This window comes from Corvus hawaiiensis, chromosome 6 (genome assembly GCF_020740725.1).
Source record: "Corvus hawaiiensis isolate bCorHaw1 chromosome 6, bCorHaw1.pri.cur, whole genome shotgun sequence".
Classification (NCBI taxonomy): domain Eukaryota; kingdom Metazoa; phylum Chordata; class Aves; order Passeriformes; family Corvidae; genus Corvus; species Corvus hawaiiensis.
In genome coordinates this window covers 6,645,015-6,659,965 of record NC_063218.1, presented here as the reverse complement: position 1 = coordinate 6,659,965, position 14,951 = coordinate 6,645,015, and the positions used below count along the sequence as shown (strand labels likewise).

General features: G+C 45.6%; 1 protein-coding gene and 1 long non-coding RNA gene across 2 annotated transcripts in view; one reads left to right on the top strand and one right to left on the bottom strand.

Annotated features, from left to right (window-relative positions):
* The window catches only part of RHOJ (ras homolog family member J), a 61,150-nt gene extending 58,501 nt beyond the window's left edge, over nt 1-2,649 (bottom strand). Inside the window, exon 1 of the mRNA XM_048307298.1 lies at nt 1,778-2,649. Coding sequence (XP_048163255.1) covers nt 1,778-1,955 — 178 coding nt within the window. The 5' untranslated portion in view covers nt 1,956-2,649. The remainder of the gene's footprint in view (nt 1-1,777) is intronic.
* Nucleotides 2,650-2,653: 4 nt separating this feature from the next.
* LOC125327608 overlaps nt 2,654-14,951 on the top strand; it is a 34,534-nt gene continuing 22,236 nt past the window's right edge. The window contains exon 1 of the long non-coding RNA XR_007204329.1: nt 2,654-2,822. This is a non-coding gene — a long non-coding RNA (uncharacterized LOC125327608). The remainder of the gene's footprint in view (nt 2,823-14,951) is intronic.

The window sequence follows — 14,951 nt, the reverse complement described above, 5'->3', positions numbered from 1 at the left end:
CTTCTCTTAGCCCTCATATCCCCTCAGTAAATTTTGAGCCCACTGGCAATTTCCACCACTCTGACAGAGGAAAGGGAATCAAAGCAAGTCCCTGGGAGTCGCCTTTAGCTGGATAGGGAGGAGAAGCTCAGAGTAGTGCCCCCACCAAGTGCCAGCCTGCCTGGCTGGCATCAGTGCCCTTGTGTGTGCACAGCCCCCATGGACATGTGTGTGCCCCCAGGCTCACACCAAAACCACCAAGACTGATGCCCACATGGTCTGGCACCAGCTGTTGGATGGCTTTTTCCATAGGCAGAGGTATTTGTGGGGCAAGGAAGAGAGTGGGAGAAGGGCAGGGGGTGCTGGGACCAGCATTTTGTGAGGGATGAGCAGATCTGAAGTTATCATGGGAAAGTGGGTGCTGTTGCAATATCAGGCAGCCCTTAGGGATTTTGGCTCATGGCAGTACATGTTTCCAACAGGCAATATTCTGCCCTGTATCTTGTCTGGGGAAATGTTTTTTTCCAGAGTGATCACTCAATCTCTCTGCTGGGAAGGGAGGAGGAAAGTGAGAGCTGCTTGCATTAGAAGTGACGCTGCCCACTCTTGTGGAGGAAAAGGTCTTCACATTTCCATGGATCAGATTCTGCAATTACACAGCTTTCTTGTTTGGCCAGTTCATCTGCTAAACCTGACATGGAGCCAGAATGCAAACAGGGATTTTTCCCATTACAGAATACCAAATCTATGATAAGCTATGCCATGAAAATTCAGTTTTTAAGGAGGTGGGGAGAGAATGAGGGAAACTCCAACTGCTGCTGCAAGATAAGCAATGAGTTTTGCAGTGCTTCTAGAATCTGTGTGTCAGGGATCTTGTAAAAAAACCCCATAAGCCAAAGGAGCACTGTGAGAAGAAAAACAGTAGAATTTGGGATAGTAAAATTTAAGCAGATGTTTGAACACCAGTTTTAGCCTATGAAACATCTGCGTGATAACTTTGGACACAGCTGGATAAAGTCAGTAATTGCTATAGAAAGAGGCCTGTGAATATTGTAATAATCTGTAGGTCTGTTCTGCACAGCAATGCAGAATATCATTGATGATCTTGATTATGTTTGTATTTTTTTCTTATACTACAGATACCCCTACTATAAAGTATTCAAATCAATCACCACTTCTGCGTTTCACTACCATCTAGTTGTAGTATTAAAATCTATTTATAGATGGAGTAACAAATGTCTCTGAAAGGAGAGTTACATACTGACAGTTTGGAAGACGACTATGCTAGTTTTCTCAAAGATCAATCCTTAAATAGGATATATTCTCAAAGATTATTCCTTAAATAGGATATAAATATTGTAATTTATGCATCATTTGCCACAAGGGACAAGATAGTGATAGCATATATTTTTATGTATACATATATATAGTCTTCCTAACTGCAGACTGCAAAGTTCAGAACTTCAAAAACTAACCAAGAATACAAATTGATAGAGGCTGAATTATATTTGTTGTCCCAAAACACAGTAGATTTAACTGCACCCCTAATGCTTTTTATTCGCCAAAAACAAGACAAAAATCAGAAGCAAACAAATAAGTTCTCTGAATAAATCCTGCATTGCCCCAGTTTTATGAGCTGCCATCTAAGCTGCCTGGCAACCATCCAGGCCTGAATGACACTCCTGGACGAGAAGTAACCCATGCATCCCTTTTGAACTGTCCTCTCCTCAAGCTTCCTTCACCTCCCACCTGGCTGTCCTGCAGCTCTCGATTAATTTCTTTTAAAGCGCTTCCTTACCTGCATAGTGGTCAAACACAGTGGGGACATACTCCTCTGGGAAGGCATCATTGGCGTAGCTCATCAGCAAACAGGTTTTCCCAACTGCACCATCCCCAACCACCACGCATTTTAGCATCTTCTTGGTGTTACTCCTGCTGCCGTCAGTGCAGTTGTCATTTTCCTCCTTGCAGTTCATTCTTGCTGCTGCTGCCGCTGCTCTTGCTGCTCCCAGGACTTCCAAGTGCACATGAAGGAAAAATGAAGTGCGATTGTATTGACTTTTCCTGAGTTTGGAGAAGGAGGGGGGTGGGGGGGAGCAGCAAATCTCAAACTCAGGAAATCATACTAATGTTTCCAGGCTGTCACAGCCGCTTCTAACAGTTACCAGATCAGTCAAGAGGATCATCGAGGTGAATAAATTAAACACATGGAGAGGAATATCGTAAAATAAAAAGTGATCTGTCCTTTTTCGTTTGTCCCAGTCAGGAAATCCTCATCCTGCCCGACCGTTCTCAGTCTTTATTGCGACTTCAAAAATATCAGCAGCCTGCGGCTTCGATCCGCGTCTCCCTTCCTCCAGCCTGGCCGCAGGAATCGGGGACTCCTGTTAAATCCACTCCATTTTCCATTTCATTTCTAACATGGAGGAGAGTCTGGAGGTTTTTAATGGAGTTTTTCCTTTCTTTCTCCAGCTTGCTGTGTGTCAGGAAATCATGGGTTTCCTGCTGAATTCCATATTAGGATCAGTGGGCTTGTGAAGGGCTGCAAACAATGGGAGCTCTGTGTGTATTTGTACTTTGGAGGAACTCTGCCAGGACATGGAGAAAGGAAAACACTAGAGGTCCCCCTGCAGAATGAAGTTTTTTAGGCTCCCTGCTCCATCCCGCGCTCCAGCTGCTCTCCGGGCTGCCGGCACCGGGACCGGCGAGGAGGATTTGGGAGAATACGGAATATGGGAGTGTGGACACACACGGCCAGGCGGGGCACGGGGAGGCTGCGAGCTCTGCCCCTGTCCCAGCGATGTCTGCTGATCCCAGGCACGACCTCCTCTCATCTCAAATAGGTATTTTCTCCCATTTGGGAAAGGGGGAGGTGGAGAAGCACAGAGGAGGTATAGTGGCTAGATAATGTCAACTTTTTATCTCTATAGCTCTTTAAAGTATTTGCTGTAAAGAATAAATAACTGATTTTTCAGTTCACACACTCAGAAAGTTTCTCTTGCATTTCCCCTCGTCCCCCCCTTTCCACCCTCCCCCCAAGAGAGACAGATTTCCCCCTCCTAATGTAAATACGTAAACACAGATAGAATAAAGTGGAATTAAGAGTTAGAGAAATTTAAAAATTAAACAAACAACCCCCTGCACAGTAGTCTGTGAAAAACTAGCTTTGAACTGCATGATTCCTGCCCCCTCCTCTGGTTTGTTCTGGTGCTTCACGTGCCTCCTAAGCCTTCTCCCCATTTAAATACACAACAATCTGCATGTACACGAAGAGCAAAACTTCCCGCTCCTTGCACAGGAAAGATTTTGCAATTTCCAGCAGAAACGAGCCAGACATTAACAGAAACCCCAGTGCAGCAGCCCAGCACATCCTGCTGGCTGCATTTCCCTTCCACGAGGCTCGAAGGCTTTGAGAGGGGGAAACACCCCCCTGCTGGCACTCCACTGGTGATAAACGCTTCCCCTGCCCTGCTCACACCTGGTGAGAGATAAATGCCCAAAAGTACACAAGCTTGGGGCAGTGCACACCTGGAAGTGCAAAGACCAACACAGCCTTAGAAAGGAAGTCTTTTAGCCCCAAACTGCATGAGTAAAGACAAACACAGTCATAATAATGAAACTCTGTGGTCCCAAAATGTGTGTCCTTTTCTTGTGGTGAAGGGGCATGGCAGACCCACCTGCAACCTCCCCTGGACAGGCTAGGAGTCTGTCAGAGCTCTTCAATGATCTGTACTGGGTCAGCTCTGGACACCTTTCCCAGGAGGTGGTAGAATTATAGAATCCTGTAACAGTTTGGGTCAGAAGGGTCCTCAAGTATCATCTAGGTCTAATCCCCCTGCCATGGGACACCTTCCACTAGCCCAGCTTGCTCCCAGCATCATCCAGCCTGACCTTGAACACTTCCAGGAATGGGAAACGAATAAAACATATGAGCAAGGGTGAACAAGGTCTATCTGGAGAGCTCCAGGGAGCTCCTCTCTTTTTTGCTGTCTCTAAGCAGGAGTCTTAGTCATTCAGTAATTTGTGCCCCTTTATCTTCACCTTATTCATCCCTCCCTGCCTGCTGATAACAGAGATCTTATCAGGCAGTGTTAGGCCCAGCAGGACACCTGCCATCAGGGGCATCACTCAGGTGTTTCCCAGAGTTAGGAGATCAGGTGCATCCTCTTAGCTTCAAACTGCGGCCCAAGGCTGAGCTTCATCCAAAAAAAACTTGTGAGCTCTGGGCATCAGAACCCCCATTCTCCAAGCATTAGCTCTGCTGATCATTTCCACCATCAGCAGCCTGGCTGGGTCATCCTGAGGTGCAGCACATGTTAAAGGGATTTATTCTTTAAGCTTATTTCTGGTTGTAATTGAGGTCAAACTCCAAGTCTGTGCTCTGTTTGGTGACTGTGCAGCTGAGTAGGTACCAGCACCCTGACACTCTCTGTGCATTTGCTTACCAGCCTGGTGACCCTGTGGGGAAAGTTTGCCAAATATGTAGGTGCATGCTGTTGCAAGGGAACTGCAGAGCCTGAGGAAGAAAAACATTCCACCAATTCATGGTTCAGCTCCCCACTGCCTCTATCAGACAAAAGCAAAAGCTATCTTGCTTCCTATTTTACACAAGCATAATCTATCTGCAAGCTTTTCAAACACCAGACAAACTCCAGTTAAGGCAAGATTTAATGCTACTTGGGCCACATTTAGGCCTGCAATAAAATCCCCGTGGATCATTCCTCCCTGATCAAAAAGCTGGGCAAGACTCAGCAGGACTGTGCCCACCTCCACTTTTTTGCAGGAGGTTGAATGATGAAATTTCCTTGCTGTTTTTCTAGAGGGTTTAAGTGACTTTATTTGCTCTTCCCCTTTTTAAAAAGGATCTTCCAAAATGTAAAGGTTTTCTCATGCTATCAAGGGTTGAACTGGAGGATCATAGAATCAGAGAATCCCAGAATCATTAAGGTTGGAAAAACTGTCCAAGATCGAGTCCAACTTTTGCTTCATTATCACATGTCAACTAAATCACAGCACTGAGTGCCACATCCAATCACTTCTTGAACACTTCCATGGGTGTTCCACCACCTCCCTGGGCAGCCCTTTCCAATGCTGCACTATCCTTTCAATGGAGAAATTCTTCCTGAATTTCTTAGGTCTTTGCAGACCCTCCCAATTCTGAGCTCTGATGCACAGGACACTTTGTGGGGAACCAGTTTTAGTTAAGATGCATCAGTAAGAGGCCTTACATCACTCAGTGTGAGTAAGGGAAGTGCAGCCATGAAGCTAGAGCCTAACTGATGGATGGCCTGGAATAAACCAACAGGAGGAGTTTATCTTGAAGGTGAAGAAGGCTGACATCTGACCTGCAAAACTCAAACTCAGTGCTACAAGTTTGCTTTACCTGTACAGGTGATATGTGCAGCTTTAGAGGAGTTATGATAAAGTTATAAAATAAGAATTGTATCCAGACTAAAACCACATGTTTTTTTAATCTCATGACTTTAATTTAGTTTGGCACCATTTAGATCAGCTGGATCAAAACATTTTAAGAGCTGGTTTAGATTCAGTGAAGTTTGATCACATTGTTTTACACCACTTTACTCGGGGGACTGAGAGAGTGTTAACCCCTCTGCTACTCTAGGGTTGTATCTTTTACTTGTCAAGTTGGCTCTGGTTTTGCTGTGTGAATTAACAGGCCAGACCTCTCATCTGGCAAAGCTTGAGGCAATGCTGTTGCATTTTACAGAAGATCTGTTGACCTGCAAATGGCAAGTGGCATTTCTATAAGTTAAAACAGACCCTTCTGCACTGCTGTACAAGTTCCAGCTCCTCTAAGAACACTTCTGAACAACAGAGCTGCCTTCAAGCCCCAGACTGGAAGTCACAGAGTTATTGGTAATCATTAGCAAAGGTCAGAAGGTCTAATGATTTAGTCTAGATCCAGGGCTTTTTTTTTGCTATTTCACTAATCAGGTTAGAATTGGTCAGATTTTTTCCTAAGATTTCAGTCATTACCATCTCACAAATCCACAAAAGTAAGAGCAGGCTGGTTACGAGCCACATTTTGGAAAGACATGGCTGAAGCAAAAAAAAAAAAAAAGGTAAAGCCAACAAGTCTGAACGCTTAGAAATCTTGTTTAAGTGTGTGTGGTTCTCAGGCACCCAGCCCAGTTTATTTCCCACTGATTTTAAAAGCTTCTAGCCAAGGGCACCACGGCACAAACAGACAGGGGCAGGTGCTGTGAGCACTGTGGAGTGAAGATGTCACCTGAGGCACTTCCTAGCAAAGTTTCTCAAGCAAACTCTGCTCTAGATGAAGTGCCTCTGACCTTTTGTTAATTAATCAATTTACTGGCAGCTGATCTATTCCTAAGACTGCAAGTATCTCCAACTCCCATGTGCTGTGGGGATGCGCCAGCTTCATGTTCAGGTTGGACAGGGGGTGCCTGGCACTGCTTCCTTGGGGATTAGCAAGTTCAAGGCTGGTGCAAAAAAGTTAGGTGAGAAGATCTGCAGGAAATAAAGTCCTTGCAGGACTTTTTAATTAGCTCTGCAATTAGCAGTATCTTGGCCAATTAACGCTATTCTGTATTTCTCTGCAGGCTTACAGGGGGAAAAAAGGGATATGATGCTCTGTCATGCTCTCCTTGCTCTCTTACCATGGCCAGCCTGCCATTCCCACATTTTTCCAGTGCCTTCTGAAATGCAGTGGTCTAACTTTGTGCAATCTTATGAGTTTAAAGCTTGACAGTGGGAGCAATGTTCTGCATTAACTGTTTTCCTCACCAGACCTGACTGATTTTAAGGGGGTCTTACTCTTTCTTGGGTCTTGTTCTCCTAAATCCTCTCCTGGCCTAAACCAAGCAGATCTGTATCTACATTCTCACCCTTAAGAAGCTCCCCAGGGTGGGGGATTTTGAAGGTGACAACACTGCTGCGAAGCTTTTCTCCCCATGTCTTGCTGCTAGAAATAGACACATTCAGCCACTCTCCTTCCACCTACCAGTGTTGATGAAGAAATGAAGTTTCTGGCACTACTACTGAACTGTAAATTGATTTCAGGCAAATTTTCTCACATTTTTCTTATCCTTTGTCTAATCTGTTTAGATTTTGAGTTTTTTAGAGCAGGGATTTTGTTGGTATTGGACTGAACATAGCAGAACTATATTAAGCTTAACTATCACTGTGCTGTTCAAAACCAAGTTTCCCTGGCCATCAAATTCAGGACCTTGCCTGGACTATGTTGTTGTAAGAGCCAGCCTTTTGCAGTAAAAAATATTTAGAACTTTAAGACATCCCCACAGTCACCATATCTCTCACCTCTAGTCTTAGATATTGGGGTGGCTCCTGTTTGTTCTAGGGTTGCCTGGATGGCCCTCTGCATTGTGCTAAGACTTAATTAAATGAGGGCATTTTATCCTTATTCCCTCCATCCCCTCTTCCCCTTTCTTTCTGTCAACCCCATTCATCAGCCTCCCACACCAGTGAAGTGCTCATTGAGACCTCAAGTGAATTTGATATACTGAAAAGCAGAAGCAGCAAATTCAGGAGAAAAAATATGATAGTTTAACAGTGACCGCAGGAGGGGTGGAAGTGCTCTGGTCTGTGTGAACCCTTTTTAGAGCCATCTTGCTGATGGGCAGGTGCTGAGAGTCAGCTTTGAGGCTTGTTGAGAGAGAGCAAGCGTCTCTCCAGCCATCACACCCCACCAGGCAGCTGCTACCAGCACCACCACCAGCAGTAGGAGGTTCCCTGCTCCAAGCTGCTGCCATGGATGTAGTTGGTACCACTGGATTTCCCTTTGGAAAGATGAGCTAATAAAACAAGCGACTTCTGGGAGAGGAGGTCAAGCAAAGGAAGTTTCATGTGCTGTCCCTCAGAGAACCCTCTTGCTTCCCAGAGGGGGCTGCTGTAAAATGAGAACTCCACATGTTGTATTTGCATGTTTGTGAATGGGGAGGGCAGTTTTCAATGAGATGGTGCTCCCTGTTACCTTACAGTTAATTCTGCATTGCTGACTGCAGACAGTGCTCTGTGTGTGTTACCCACCCCCACAGCTGGTGGTACTTATCCAGAGTCTGCATTTCCAGCTGTTTTCTGTTCATAGGTATTTGCATTTGGACTTTGAGGATGAGTTTTCCTTGGAGGTGTGACAGTTCCCTCTGGATAGTGGAATACCTGCACCCTGTTTGCATCAGAGTTCTCTCATTTCCTTCCAGAAAATCACTGGCTGTCATCTCTGCCTTGTCTCCTTTCTGGTTTTGTTCTTGCATGGCTCTTCTCTTCTCTTCTCTTCTCTTCTCTTCTCTTCTCTTCTCTTCTCTTCTCTTCTCTTCTCTTCTCTTCTCTTCTCTCTCTGTCTGACAAAAGCTGTTTACCTCTCCCTATCACAGTGGGGAGAAGTGGACTTAGGTAAGCATTCAGCCTGGGATTAGCATAGCAGAAAAAAACCGTCGCTTCAGGCAATTTCTTTCTCCCTACCTACGGTGTTTTCCATAGAGATTTTTTTCCTAAATTACATTTATTTTATGTTGAGCAGTACAGCAGGAGGTTAAACAAAGAGAAACCTCATCTATGCCTCTTCTGCATCTCAAAATGGCATTTGCCTCTGCAGATGGTGGACTGCTGGGAATGTAAAAGGGTTGCAATCAGGAAATCAAGCAGCACTGAGGGCACCAACATTGTGACCAATTAACACCATGTGTGTGCATGTACTCAGTGAAGTCATTGCAGGGACAAATCTATTTTGTTCACCTTTGAGTAATGCTTGGGACATAATTTGCAATTTCTTTAAAAGCAGAGAAACTTCCCCAAGTTAGATGAGTCCAAATGTAATGTTTCCAATGGGGGAAGAGGTTCGTGTCTAAACACATGCCAGTTGGAATCTGTAGGTTTTCAGCTTCCCCCTTTCCAGCCCAAATTGCCAAGCTGGCTTTATCGTTGAAATGAACACACATCTGATTCATAAAACATTCATGCAGAGTTTTCACTCTCTTGGAAAGAAGGGAGCAGGCTGCTTCCAGGAAGGGAATGTGCTTTTTTGCTTCATGTGATCTTTCTGCCTCCGCTCAAAAATAAGCAGAAGGCTGCTGCTGCCTCCACATTCCAGGAGCAGGCAGACAGGAGAAGGACCAAGGTGGCAAGCAAAGGGATGTCACAGTTTTTATGCTGTGTCTCCTTGCTGAGCCTATTCTCAGCAGAGCCCTGTGCCAAAGCACTGCAGTGAGACGCAGGAGCACCACTTCCAAACCTGCTGCTCAGACTGGCACAAGTGGAGTGAATCATCCAAGTAAAGCCCTTATCTCATGTGTAAAATAGGAATGAGGAATGCTTCCTTATTTCTGTCTACTTATACTGCTGATCTTCAGGGCAGGGACCAGCTCCTGCCTTGTTTGAGGGATATGGGCCCATGACACAGCTAAACCAATTTACTCGCTGATTGTCACCCAGCAAGTGCTTGGTCTAACCTGAAAACGAGCTTTTTAAAGGAGAAAATGTATAGGAAACTCTTCTGCTCTTTTTTCCCCATTTGCATTGGTTTTTTGCAGGCTGACCTCTCCCAGCTTGCAATATGGACAGCTTGACTTTCCGCAAGTGATGAGAATTATGGGAGAAGTGCTGGCAGCAGTGGGCTACTTGGCTCCTTTTGTAGGAGCTGGAGGTTTTACTTGCACTGCCAAATCACCCTTTTGCTTTAAAGGTGTCTGGGTGTGGTGGTAAAACAAGTGAGGAATGTGGGCACCCTACCTAGGCTGCTGAAATGTCCAAAAATCACATGAGGCTCAAGGTTAAGGCCTTAGGTCAAAGGACCTACAAGTAGCTGAGCATACAGTGGAAGGGGAGGGAGGGGTGGAAAATAGTCAGAAGCAGCACTTTTGCTGCAGGTAACGCAGCTGTCTGTGTACCTGTGCTGATGTGTGTGGTTTGCATGTGGCAGGAGCTGCAGTCACAGCCCTGCAGACACAGCATGGGGGGTGCTCATGGTGCCCTCAGGCTGATTTAGAAACTTCACCCATCTGTGCCTCCTCCTTCTCATCACTGTCTGGCTCATTCCTTCTCTGAGAGGGTGCTGCCATCTCTCAGGAGGAAGCTCTGCTTATTTAGCAGTGGCCTTTTGTGAAATTCAGGTATAATGTATCCTGGGAGATCTGTGCCTGCTGAATCCTGCGGTGTGGTGCTGTGCACTGCACTACAATCAGCTGAGGCAGCCCCATGAAGCTTTCAAGGGTCAGGGCTCCCTTTCCCTGCTCCCCATTCTCCCACAGTGGGACATTTATGTAAAATGAGCCTGGCTGAAAATTAGCCACCACCTCAGAGCTCTCTGGGTTTGCTCCCAGGGCCTGCCATTGAATGGCAGGAATCCCTGTGGGTTATTTTCCTTAGTTTAAAAGCACTGGAGACCACCCTGTCTTTATGGCAATGTATTTTGCACTGGTGATACCTCCAGAAATTTAGTGGGCAAAACTGACTCCTAAGATTTTCCAATTTTGATTGACAAAACAAACATGATGTAGATGACAACTACAGTGAATAATGTGTGGATCCATTCCCAGTGAACTATTGTTGACTGAACTTAACTCCAACATAATTTTTCTACTGTCTTTGGGAGATATTTGGTAATAGTCAGATACAGGTTGCTGTTGTTACAGCAAAGGTTTAGGAAGCGGTCAGGAAGATTCATTTTCTTTCTTGTCTCTCTGATTTGCACCCTGCAGGTATCAGACCTGATAATTGGGGTTGCTTCGGGATGAATTCTACATTTTCTGATATGCAGAGAGCACTTATTTTCTCCTCCTTGCCTGTGGTGGTGGATTTTGGGCAGAGGCCTCTGTGCCCTCTCTCAGGAGGGGATCAGTACAGCATCGAGATGAACAGACATCTCAAAACAAGTGGGTTTATTTCACAAATGAAGCAAAATATTAGAGAAACTGACTTGAAGACAACAAGCAGCTGATGACCATCTGTAATTTACACTTCAGTCTTCTTTGATGGATTTTGCTCATCACTGGTAGGAGCAGAACAGCCCCCAATTTTCCTGCATGCGATCTGGAGACACAGCCTGGTCTCAGTAGGCATCATCCAGTAGAACATTTTCTTGGAAAAGCTTTTCCCAAAGCCCACTGTGCTCATCTAAGCCTCGTGACCATGTGTTGACCTGGCTTTTACCAGGGTTCCCAGCTGTGAAGCCTTCCTTTTGTCACAGAATGTTGTCTTTTTCCACCTGGGCACCCAAGCAGCCTGAGAGTACAGAGCTGCTGAAATCCCATTGTAGTCACACCCTCCAGAGCAATTCCTCTTTATCACCTGGGTCACAGAGTTTGTGATAATGATGAAGAACAGCCAGGCTCCCACACTCAGGCCTGAGCCCACCAGCCTTCATCATCATCATCACCTGAGCCAGGCAGGTGCTGTTCAGGTGCACAAGAGCAAAGAAAGCAGTTGGCTCCAAGAGCATTTCAGTCCTTCCTGTCCTCTCTGCAGGTCTCTCAGCCGTGTCTCAGCCCTATCTGAGGAGGGAGAGGGCTGGAATCCTGGAACATGCTGTGACTTTCCCTCTGTCATGGGTGACAGCCCTATCTATTGTTTGCAAAGGAACAGCAGGAATAAGAGGCTTCATTTCAGCCTGTCACTGTTACACTGTTTGAAATCCTCCAGTAGTTTTTAGTCCTTCCTGTAGCTCATCCTCAGAGCTTCATCCACTTTCAAAATGCTTATTGAGACTAGTTTTCCTGTGTTAGTTAATGGTTAAACATTTTAAATAATAATCCCCAGTTAAAGCCATTCATTAAATATCTGAATAATGGCATGGTGCTTACACACATTTCTCCTCTTTTTAGATGTCTTGAGTACTGTTAATTTTTTTTATCAGGTTGGAAGTATGGCTTAGATTGATACCATTGCAATACCTCTTTCAATTTCACCAAGATAATTTTGGGCTATATTTTGATTTTTGGTAAAAAAAAAAAAAAAAAAGGAATAAAAAAGAAAAAGAGAAATACAGAAATACACGGAATAATACAAATAAACTTACTTTATAGATTTTCCCAGAAAAGGAGCTGTCAAGCTCTTCAGAAATCTGTCCTCATGAGATTTCCCAACTTTTTTGACCAGGTTCTGTTAACAGCCCTTTTCCAAATTTGCACTGAGGTAAGGAGGACTGGAAAACAGTCCACTGGGAAATCATACGAGAGTGGGTTCATGTGAGTTCATGTGACAGCTCTTTCTGCGACTTGTCATGCCGTGAATAGCAGAGCAACAGCCTTTCAGCACCCAGCTATGTCACTGCCTGCCTTGCTTTTGATGGAACTGGGGTGAGTGCGTGCTTGTGGAAACGAGGGAGAACTTAACTACTGCTTTTTATTTCCGTAAAAGGTCTGGTTTGCGTTCTCATTCAATGTTTGCATAATATCCTGATTTAATTGCCCTCCTGGCCCCTGCTCCAATGGCTCTGTGCTGGCACACTGGGTTTGCACCCAGTGCTTTGAAGATGGCGGTGGGAACACGCTCCTGTCACACCCAGCATTGTGCAGAGGGACAGGGACACTCAGCAGCTCCAGCCTCTTGCAGGCCAAAGGTGCAAGTGACAGTAGGGGAACCAGAAGGGGAAGTGTTGTCCAGCTGAAGTGTGAGGTTCTGGGGTTGCCAGAAATAGCAGCCCATGCCCTTGACCCGTGACCACTGGTTATCTCCTGCTAAGATAAACGCCTTTGAGTCATGTGCTGTGCCTAAAGCCTTCGAGTCATGTGCTATGCCTAAAGCAGGTTGCTCTGAGTGCAAACTTGGGGCTAGAGTAGCTGTTTATGGGATTTTTCTGCCATGGAACCTGCCACTCAACAGCACTTGGGAAGGACTGAGTGTAAGGTGCTAAAACTGACAGATATAGACCTGTTGGAGTGAGGCCAGGGGAGGCCATGAAGATGATCAGAGGGATGGACCAGTTCTGCTATGAGGAAAGTCTGAGAGAGTTGGGGCTGTTCAGCCTGGAGAAAAGAAGGCTCTGAGTGACCATATTGTGACCTTTCAGCACCAAAACAGCCTCCAGGAGAGCTGGAGAGGAACCGTTTATATGGGCAGAGCATAATAGGACAACGGGGAATGGCTTGAAAATGACAGAGGGCGGGTTCAGATTAGATGTTAGGAAGGAATTCTTAACTGTGAGGGTGGTGAGGCCCTGGCACAGGTTGCCCAGAGAAGCTGTGGATTCCCCATCCCTGGAAGTGTTCAAGGCCAGGTTGGATGTGCCTTCGACCAGCCTAGTCTAGTGGAAGGTGCGATGGCAGGGAGGTTGGAGTTAGATGGTTTTTGAGGTCCCTTCCAACCCAAACCATTCTGTGACTCTCTGAAATCTGTGAAAACTGTCCTCCAGGTGCCACTCAAGCAGGGCAGATAGCTCTTGGGGCTCAGGTCAGGTCTCCTCTGCTTCTCTCTGTTACAGCAGAGATGTTTGCCTGGAAATGTCCTTTAGGAAAGTACACTCCCTCTCCCTACCCAGCTGTATCAAAGACTGTGAAGACATCAGCAATGAACACCTGATGACACAGAGGCCTTTCCTTAGTTCAGCTCTTTCATCCTCCTCTTGCCTCTCCCTGTTGAGACCATCCCTGTTGACTGGGTTTGAATTTGTGCTTGAACTTGTTGGATCACACAACTCCTACCAGCTGCTGCCATTCTGTCCCAAAAGGCAAAGTCCAAGTCTGGACACCTCCTGTGACTAAATTTCTTTGGCTGGCAAGTGCCTTGGTTCCCAGCCAACACAAGTCAGTTTGGGAACCCACAAGCTGGCAAATTTTGGGTTTTCAGAAGAGTGGGCTCAAAATGGGATTGCAATTCAAAAGGATAAGACAATATAGCTATGAGATCTTCTCAGGTGCACAACCAGAGAGCAGAAACCACATTTACATGAGCAGGATGGATCTGATGGGGCAAGGAATTTCCCATAACCACAAGGTTACTTCTCACAACAGGCAGCTGCTCACAGCTTCTGTTTCCCACTGTGGATACACACAGCTTTGCTGTAAAGATGCAGGGGGAGAGCTTGAGCTTTCAAACCCTAACAAGCTATTTGCTTCTCCTTCTCTCTCTCTTCCCACAGCTGACCTCTGTGTCCAGCCGTGAAGGCATTTTCTGGTTTACGAGTAGCGGTGAGCAGAGTGCCAGCAGGTGAAATCCCAGCCTCTCCTGCCTCTCTGTAATTAGCAGCCCCAAATATGGAGCAGTGTCTGACCCCGTGACATCTTTTCCTAAGGCTTTTATTAATTTGACACTGGTTTTCATAGCAACTCACCAGGGAGCTGTAACAAACACTCAGCTGTACCTGACAGAAAATGGGGAGTTTATCTGCTCAAAAGGTTATTCTGAGCATCAGAGGCCAACTGCGGTTTGGATCCTGGGGAACTGCTCCAACTGTTTGATGGAAAAAACATGGAGCACTAAAGTGGGAACATTGCAGTTTAAAAGCAGGGTTTGTGTCACCTTGAGCTACTGAGCTCTGTTATTGTGGTCTATCAAAACTCCCACTCTCTGTGGAGCAGGTAGGTAGGGGACTTTTAACACCCTTAATGTCACTGTTCCTGAGGGGACACTGCCTTGTCACCTCCAAACTAATTTAAAATAAAGTTTTTGTTGTTTCATTCATTAGCTGATGGAGAGTTTTTTCATTTTTCTGAAGCGGGCTTTTCTGTTGTTTCTACAAAAACCCTGTTCTCAGTGCTCTTGTGATCCCTTTGCTCCTGCTGTGCCCATTTCTGGTGGGAGCACACTGTTGCACAGTAATTCTTGGACACCTCAAATTGTCTGGTTTTGTTTGGCCAGACACTGTGATGATGGCCACAGTATGTGCAAGTTTTGAGTATTTTTTTTTCCAGTGGACTCAAACTTTTGGCTTCATGTGGTGTTTTGTCTCAGGGTCCTTTATCCTAATGAAATGTATGTGTATGCTCTACCAGACGCTTCCTTTCATCCTTTCCTTGACAAACTTGAAGTGCTCTGTG